At 41.3% G+C, this 8,871-nt stretch overlaps 1 protein-coding gene across 1 annotated transcript; it reads left to right on the forward strand.

Annotated features, from left to right (window-relative positions):
- Positions 1-302: 302 nt before the first annotated feature.
- LOC102394114 (olfactory receptor 7A17-like) lies at positions 303-1,253 on the forward strand. The gene has a single exon (XM_044948696.2). It carries the CDS (start codon positions 303-305, stop codon positions 1,251-1,253), a length of 951 nt encoding a protein of 316 aa, XP_044804631.2.
- Positions 1,254-8,871: the final 7,618 nt, after the last annotated feature.

Raw genomic sequence — 8,871 nt, forward strand, 5'->3', positions numbered from 1 at the left:
CCTGAACACCCATAAAAATAACATCCCTTCTTTACTCTTTCCTTTACACTTGCTTTCATTTTATTCATAGTATGTGTCACCATATGACACTATATTTATTTTTATTTGCTACATTGATTCTCCATGACTGGATTTCAGGAGCTTTGGATTACCAAAACACTGTACTCATTGCATGAACAAAATATTGACATTAATTTCCTAATCGCAAAATACATAAGGTAGCATTTCAACAATGTGAGTAATGTTCACTTGCATGAAAATTAGTCACGTTTTCTCCCTTTACTTGTAGTCGCTTCCACTACATGGCACCAAAGAACATCACAGAAGTTTCAGAATTTCTTCTTCTCGGATTCTCAGAGGAACAAGAACTACAGCCCCTCATATTTGGACTTTTCCTCTCCATGTACCTGATCACTGTGTTTGGAAACCTGCTCATCGTCCTGGCTGTCTCAGACCCCCACCTCCACACTCCCATGTACTTTTTCCTCTCCAACCTGTCCTTTGTAGACATCTGCTTCACCTCCACCACCATCCCAAAGATGTTGTGGAACATCCAGACACAGAGCAAAGTTATCACCTATGAAGGCTGCATCACCCAGATGTTTTTTTTTACACTGTTTGCAGGGTTGGATGACTTCCTCCTGACGGTAATGGCCTATGACCGCTTTGTGGCCATCTGCCACCCCCTGCACTACACAGCCATCATGAATCCCCAAATCTGTGGGATTCTGGTTCTGGTTAGCTGGGCCATCAGTGTCCTTCATTCCTTGTTACAAACCTTAATGGTGTTGAGACTGTCCTTCTGTGGAGAGCTGGAAATCCCTCACTATTTCTGTGAACTCAATCAGATGGTCCAACTTGCCTGTTCTGACAACTTTCTTAATGACTTGGTGATGTATTTTGCAACTGGGCTGCTGGCTGGTGGTCCCCTGTCTGGGATACTTTACTCTTACTCTAAGATAGTTTCCTCCATATATGGAATCTCGTCAGCTCAGGGAAAGCTTAAAGCCTTTTCTACCTGTGTGTCTCACCTCTCAGTTGTCTCCTTATTTTATTGTACAAGCTTAGGAGTGTACCTTAGCTCTTCAGCTACCCAGAGCTCACACTCAAGTGAAATTGCCTCGGTGATGTACACTGTGGTCACACCAATGCTGAACCCTTTCATCTACAGTCTGAGGAACAAAGACATAAAGAGGGTTATGCAAGCATTCTTTAGAAAGGCAGCTCTAAATAGGCCATTTGTCTTCAGCTGAAGAAGGCCACCTGATTGAAGGGTTCAAAACCCAGAGCCAGAAATTGCAGATCTTTTTTTTTCAGATTCTTTCATTAGATTGAAGAAGTAGGACATGCTCCTTGTATTTATTTCCTAGAAGTTAAATTTCTTTGAACTCCTCCATATAACTTAATTTCACTCACTTGATTAAGATTTGTGATCTCTCTCATTTTCGAGAGTTTTTCCATGTTATGGTTTTCCCACTCTCTCAAATTTATTCTCAACATTGGATCTAAACAATTAGGGGAATTTCCATTATCGTGTGATTAGATATATCCCTTGATACAAATATATTATTATGTCATGTGTACAGGCATACTCAGTCCCTCTGTTGTGTCTGAGTCTTTGCTATCCCACAGACTGTAGTCCGCCATGCTCCTCTGTCCATGGAATATTCCATGCAAGAATACTGGAGTGAGTTACCATTTCTTACTGTATAGGTCATGTATATGTGGAATCTTTTTGAAAAGCCAAAATCATGCAAATCAGTTCAGTTCAGTTCAGTCACTCAGTTGTGTCCGACTCTTTGTGACCCCATGAACCGCCGCATGCCAGGCCTCCCTGTCCATCACCGACTCCCGGAGTCCACCCTTGCCCACATCCATTGAGTTGATGATGCAATCCAACCATCTCATTCTCTGTCGTCCCCTTCTCCTGCCCTCAATCTTTCCCAGCATCAGAGTCTTTTCAAATGAGTCAGTTTTTTGCATCAGGTGGCCAAAGTATTGGAGCTTCAGCTTCAACATCAGTCCTTCCAATGAACACCCAGGACTGATCTCCTTTAGGATGGACTGATTGGATCTCCTTTTAGTACAAGTGACTCTCAAGAGTCTTCTCCAACACCACAGTTCAAAAACATCATATTTTTGGTGCTCAGCTTTCTTTATAGTCCAACTTTCACATCCATACATGACCACTGCAAAAAACCATAGTCTTGACTAGATGGACCTTTGTTGACAAAGTAATGTCTCTGCTTTTTAATATGCTGTCTATGTTGGTCATAACTTTCCTTCCAAGGAGTAAGCGTCTTTAAATTTCATTGCTGCAATCACCATCTGCAGTGATTTTGGAGCCCCGAAAAATAAAGTCAGCCACTGTTTCCACTGTTTCCCCATCTATTTGCCAAATTTTGCAAATAGAGAGTAGAATAGTGGTTGCCAGGAACCCAGGCTTTTGGAGAGATGTTGATTAAAAGGTACAAACTTCCAGTTAAAAATGAAGATGCCTTGAGGAGCTAAGAGAGCATGATGACAACAGTTAATGAGTCTCTATTATATCTTTGAAAGTTGCTAAGAGAGTAATTCAGAGAAGGGAATGGCACCCCACTCCAGTACTCTTGCCTGGAAAATCCCATGGACAGAGGAGCCTGGTGGGCTGCCGTCCATGGGGTCGCTAGTGTCGGACACGACTGAGCGACTTCACTTTCACTTTTCACTTTCATGCATTGGAGAAGGAAATGGCAACCCACTCCAGTGTTCTTGCCTGGAGAATCCCAGGGACAGGGGAGCCTGGTGGGCTGCCATCTATGGGGTCACACAGAGTCAGACACGACTGAAGGGACTTAGCAACAGCAACATAGCAAAGACAGTAATTCTTCAATGTTCCACCACAAGAAAAAAAATGGTAATTTTTTTCAGGTAATGTTAACTAAATTTATCATGGTAACTATTTTAGAATACATAAATATATCAGATCATTACACTGTTGACTGAAAACAGCATCTCAAGTAACCCTGAGCAGAGAGCTCAAAGGATATGGGGGTAGGAACCAGATCATGCCAAAGTTTTGCAACAAGGGGCAGATAGTCTGAATGTCAAAAGATTTTTTGTAAATTAAAGAAAACTAAATACCCCATGTTAAGGACAAAAATTAGTCATGAAATATCTTCCAAATATTAGTCAAATTCCAGACCAAGAGGAGGAACTGAGGAATGGAATATTTCCTGCCATATCAGTAAACAACAGATGTCAATAATCAGCAATTTCAGCCACCATAGAAGTTGAGCTGGTGAGCCCTGAGGGAACTCAGGAAGGAAAGATTATCTGCCATCTAGCAGCCATCAAACTGCTGCCACTCCCTATGGTGAGCCCCAAGGATGCTCGGGATGTAAAAAATACAGAATGAAAGTGAAAGTGTTAGTCACTCAGTTGTATCTCTTTGAGACCCCATGCACTGTAGCCCACCAGACTCCTCTGTCCATGAATTCTCCAAGCAAGAATACTCGAGTGGGTAGCCAGTCCCTTCTCCAGTGGATCATCCCAACCCAGGGATCAAACTCAGGTGTCCCTCATTGCAGCGATTCTTTACCATCTGAGCCACCAGGGAACCCCAGATAGCTGAGGTGCATATCAAAGGAATAAAGTCTCATGCTTTGTCAGAATGGATGTCTCCTCGGACAATTCACTTCTGAGTGTTAGACAAGAGCCCACTCTCAGGCCCTAGGGGGTCCCCCTTCCTGCAACAGATTACTCCTGGAGGCTCCAGGGAAGAATCCGTTTCCTGTCCTACTCCAATTCCTAGAGAATACTTGCATTCCTTGACTATTGCCACATCACCAAAGTTAGCAGCTTAAGATTTTCAAATATCTCTATGAGTTCAATTCTTCTGCCTCTCTCATCCATGTTTAGAGGATCACTGATTAATAATCATGGCTAATTGTCTTAAAGTGACTTATTAGGAACTTTATTCAACTAACCACCTTAATTTAAACATCCCTGCTATGTTAAATAACAAACTCAAGATTATAGGGATATGAACGTGGACTTCTTTTGCAAGCCCTTATTCTGCCTACTACACTAACTTTTCCAGAAGTGCATGATTTGGGGTGGTTCAAGGGCCCTTTTTTGCCTTTTCATACTGTTCATGGGGTTCTTGCAGCAAGAATATTGAAGTGGGTTGCCATTCCCTCCTCCAATGGACCATGTTTTGTCAGAACTCTCTACTATAACCTGCCTGTCTGTGTGGCCCTGCATGGCATGGCTCATAGCTTCATTGAGTTACACAAGCCTACTTGCCTCGACGAGGCTGTGATCCATGAATGGGACACAAACTGGACGCATATTTTCACAGCCTCTGGAGTGAATGCACATGCTTTTCTTCAAAATTTCATACAAAGTTGATTTTCGATAGAGAAAATGTAAAACTCTGTAGAAGACTCTAAAACATAACCACAGCCTTATTTACTCAATAATGGTCAAAATCCAGTACCTGCATCATCAACACCATCCAGGAGCCTGTTGACTCACCAGGCAAGATCTGCTGATCAGAAACTGCATTTGAACCTGCATCTGGGTGACTGGTATGAATACTGATGTGGGAAAGTGATGGTCTAGGTTAGGTTTAATCATTTTCTCACTGTTTTCCTTTTGGGCAGGATCATTATTTGTGTTGGCTGCTGATTGGGCATTACAGTATAGCTGTTTAGCAGCACCCCTTCAGACATGACCAAATATCACCCAGGGTAAAAGCATCTCTGATTGAGAACCACTGGCCCAGAGTTTGAAAGCTGGAAACAACTGGGGAATTCCAGAAAAGGTCTCATACCTTACTCAGATTATAACTGGCAGATCACTAATCCCTATGAAGCTCATTTCTGCAATGGAAAATGGAGTTCATAGAAGTACTATCCTTCCCTGGAGGCTCAGATGGTAAAGAATCTGCCTACCTATGCAGGAGACCCAGGTTCAGTCCCTGGGTTGAGAAGATCCCCTGAAGGAGGAAATGGCAGCCCACTTCAGTATTCTTACCTGGAGAATTCCATGGACAGAGGAGCCTGGCAGGCTACGGTTTATGGGGTCACAAGATTCAGACATGACTGAGTGGCTAGCACTTTACACTTACCACATAGAATGGGGTTTTCTAAAAATTAAGCTGTAGAAACCCCAAAAGGAGCTAAGATCTATGCATTTCTTATAATTAAAAACATTTTCTAGTGAAGAACTGACAGCTCTTAACTTTTGCTTTAAGTGCAAAATTCCTAACATTTTTTACAAAAGTGTAATGAATTCAAGCAGTGTACTGCCCAAGGTTTCACATTAAAAGAACAAATTTATCCCGCTTTTTGAAGGTGAGAATAGTAATTTTCTAGAGATATTAGAGGCTGGGACCCACCAGGAGTAAATGCCTTGATCATGGACCTAGTCAAGACAGAAACCTCGATCTTAGACTCTGGAGAAAATGTGAACTCAGAGTTGGGATAGGACCTTAAGTTTTACTCCTCCAGAAGGACAGGAAAGATTATGGAGAGAAATAATAAATACTAAATCCATCTGACACTGTCACCTAGAAACAGAAAATGAAAAGAAAATATTCCTATCTGTCCAGACCAGTGTCCCACAGGGATATCAATTATTAGAGATGGTACTAACAGGAGGGAATTGTACCTAATGAGCAGACATGGGGAGCTGTAAATATCTCCTCTGCTGCATCCCTCATCCTGGGCAACCTTGGGATGGACAGGGCATAGCTGTTGCTTGCAGACTCTTAATTCTGACTAGAAGACCAATGCTTGACTCCATCCCATTGTCTTGTCTGGAAACAGAGCCTCTGTCTCCATTATCAGTCATCCAAGAGCACCTGGGACATCTATGTTGCAGACTTCGCCTCAGAGACTCCACCCAGGTGAGTCCAAGAGTCCAGGAAATACTGCAGGAGAAGGTCAAATGGAATGCAGGCAAGAGCATTTACCTGAGTTCACCTGAGCCAGTCTGAACTAACTCATAACCAAGATCACTGGGGTTGTTTGTTTACTTGGTTAATTAATGTTTTAACTTATAATGCAAAAAGAAATGTAAATATTGAATTACTGGTGGCACAGTGGTAAAGAACCTGCCTTCAATGCAGGAGATGCGGGTTGGATCCATGAGTCAGGAGGATCCCCTGGAGAAGGAAATGGCAACCCACTCCAGTATTCTTGCCTGGAGAATCCCATAGACAGAGGAGACTGGCAGGCTACAGCCTATGGGGTTGGAAAGAGTCCGACATGAATGAGTGACTGAGAAGTGCAAGGGTCAGTGTTGGCCATTAAATGATGGACATAAAGGCTCCATTAAGAGAGTGAGTTGGAGGTGTAAAACTTCCAGTAAAAGTAGAAGCAAAGTCCAAGGATTTTTGCTATTAACTGAAGTAAAGATACTGAGTATTAGCTGTGGAGGGTTGTGCAGACATGTAAGGACTTTTATTTTTTAAGATGGAGCCAAGTGACCACAATGAGAGGGATCCAGACAAAGGAATACTGGCAAACATTTCCCTACAGAAGTAGTTCATGAGACATACCTTTCACAGTATCTCCTCCCTCCTAATATTCAAATTAAAGAGTATTTATTATATAAAAATGGACATGCTAATGAGCTTACTTTGCAATTATTTCATTACCAGTGAGGCTGAATATATTTATATATTAATAAGAAAGTTAGTTGAAAACTGTCTGTTCAATTCCTTTGCTTTTGCATGATGAATTTGGCAGGATTCTTGCTTTTGATTGTATTCTTTCAAAGACTAAAATTTTTTTCATCATTTTTGCTCTTTGCCACTTTGTTGTTTTATGTATGTATACAAGTTTTGTGCAGAATGTCTGAGACTTTATAAATTTTGTGTGGTAAAAATCAACAAGTCATTTATATTCTATTCTTTTCATTGCTTTTTAATTTTTTTAACTGAAAGAATAGAGCAGTCACTTACACGTTCTTCACTGCTTTCACCAAAAATGAAAATGAGCGTTCTTCTGCATTGTGTTGTTGTGGTTGCATTAGTTGTTCAGTTGTGCCCAACGTTTTGCAACCCCATGGACTGTAGCCTGTCGGGTTCCTTTGTCCATGGAATTCTCCAGGCAAGAATACTGGAGTGGGTTGCCATTCCCTTCTCCAGAGGATCTTCCCAGCTAGAGATTGAATCCAGATCACCTGTAACGCAGACAGATTCTTCACCATCTGAGTAACGAGGGAGGGCTTGATGCTAATAAATCATACTTTATACACATTTGCAACTACTTTTCACATCCCTTATTACTTGCTTTTGTTCTTTGTGATTAGACATTGCATTTTTATTTCTTAAAGTTGCACCATATTTCTAAAACTTACATCATATTCAGCCACCATTTGGAAGGCATTTCTCTTTACACTTGACTAAATATCACCTCTATCTTCCATATGCATATTTGAATCTATATGTTTCTATGTAAGAAGAAATTGTAATTTAGATACTGCTTCCTCCCCACATTTTAAAAGACCTTCTGTCATATTTTTTTATTTCCAAGTTTTTGGTAATCTAAAATTGAGCCAGTGACCCAAGCTTATATAATTAAAACATGTTGCTGTTCAGTGGCTAAGTCATGTCTGACTCTTTGTGACCCCATGGACTGCAGAATGCCAGGCTTCGCTATCAGTGTCTCCCAGAATTTGCTCAAACTCATGTCTACTGACTTGGTGATGCTATCTAACCACCTCATCCTCTGCCATCCCCTTCTCCTTTTGTCTTCAGTGCTTTCCAGTTTCAGAATCTTTTCCAGTAAGTCACCTCTTTGCATCAGGTGACCAAAGTGTTAGAGCTTCAGCTTCAGCATCAGTCCTTCCAATGAATATTCATGGTTGATTTCCCTATGGATTGGTGGTTTGATCTCCTTGCATTCCAAGGGACTCTCAAGAGTCTTCTCTAGCACCATAATTTGAAAGCATCAATTTTCCAGCACTCGACCTTCTTTATGGACTAACTCTCACATTCGTACATGACTACTGGAAAAAACCATAGCTTTGACTGGACAGACCTTTGTCACAAAATGATGTCTCTGCTTTTTAATATGCTGTCTAGGTTTGCATAGCTTTCCTTCCAAGGAGAAAAGTGTTTTTTCATAAATTTAATTAACTAATTAATTTTAATTAAAGTATAACTATTGTATATTTTTGATGAAAATATAATGTCTATAGTTTTTCTTCTAGAGGTTGGTTTTGGATTTTCCTTAAATTTTGTTTCATATGGCTGTGGGTTTTTTTATATTGAATTTCATAAAGTGCTGGAGATGTGGACGAGTGGAGATGTGGACGAGGGACTCCTTGTCACTTGAGGTTTCACCAGCTTCAGGGAAGCTTCCTTGTTCCTCAGCATCCTCTGACATCATCTCTCCTCCTTCTCCATCCTGCTGATTTCCCTCACCAGACTGGTTTCCTTTTTTTTGAACTTGAACATCTTAAACCAACACCTTTGTGCTGTGCAGACCTGTGAACTGGCTGTACCCTTGTCAGGCACACACTTCCCCACAAATGTTCAACTACTGGCTCTCTGTTCAAGAATCACCTTTTTGGCAGGTCTGGCCTGAACATGCGTAAAAATTAGCATGCATACACCTCCTTTTCTCTTTTCCTTCCACCTACTTCCTTTTTCTTTATAATACCTGTAATCATCTAGCATGCTTGTTAAAATACCTGTAATCATCTAACACATGTATGTGTGTGTGTGTGTGTGTGTGCACATGCATGCTTAGTTGCTCAGTTGTGTCTGACTCTTTGTGACCCCACGGACTGTAGCCCACCAGGCTCCTCTGTCCATGGGATTTCCCAGGCAAGAATAATGGAGAGGGTTGCCATTCCCTTCTCCAGGATATCTTC

This window comes from Bubalus bubalis, chromosome 9 (genome assembly GCF_019923935.1).
Source record: "Bubalus bubalis isolate 160015118507 breed Murrah chromosome 9, NDDB_SH_1, whole genome shotgun sequence".
Lineage (NCBI taxonomy): Eukaryota > Metazoa > Chordata > Mammalia > Artiodactyla > Bovidae > Bubalus > Bubalus bubalis.

What these genes read in the sequence shown, in the direction of transcription:
- LOC102394114 (XM_044948696.2), top strand. Translation starts at nt 303, where the DNA reads ATGGCACCAAAGAACATCACAGAAGTTTCAGAATTTCTTCTTCTCGGA.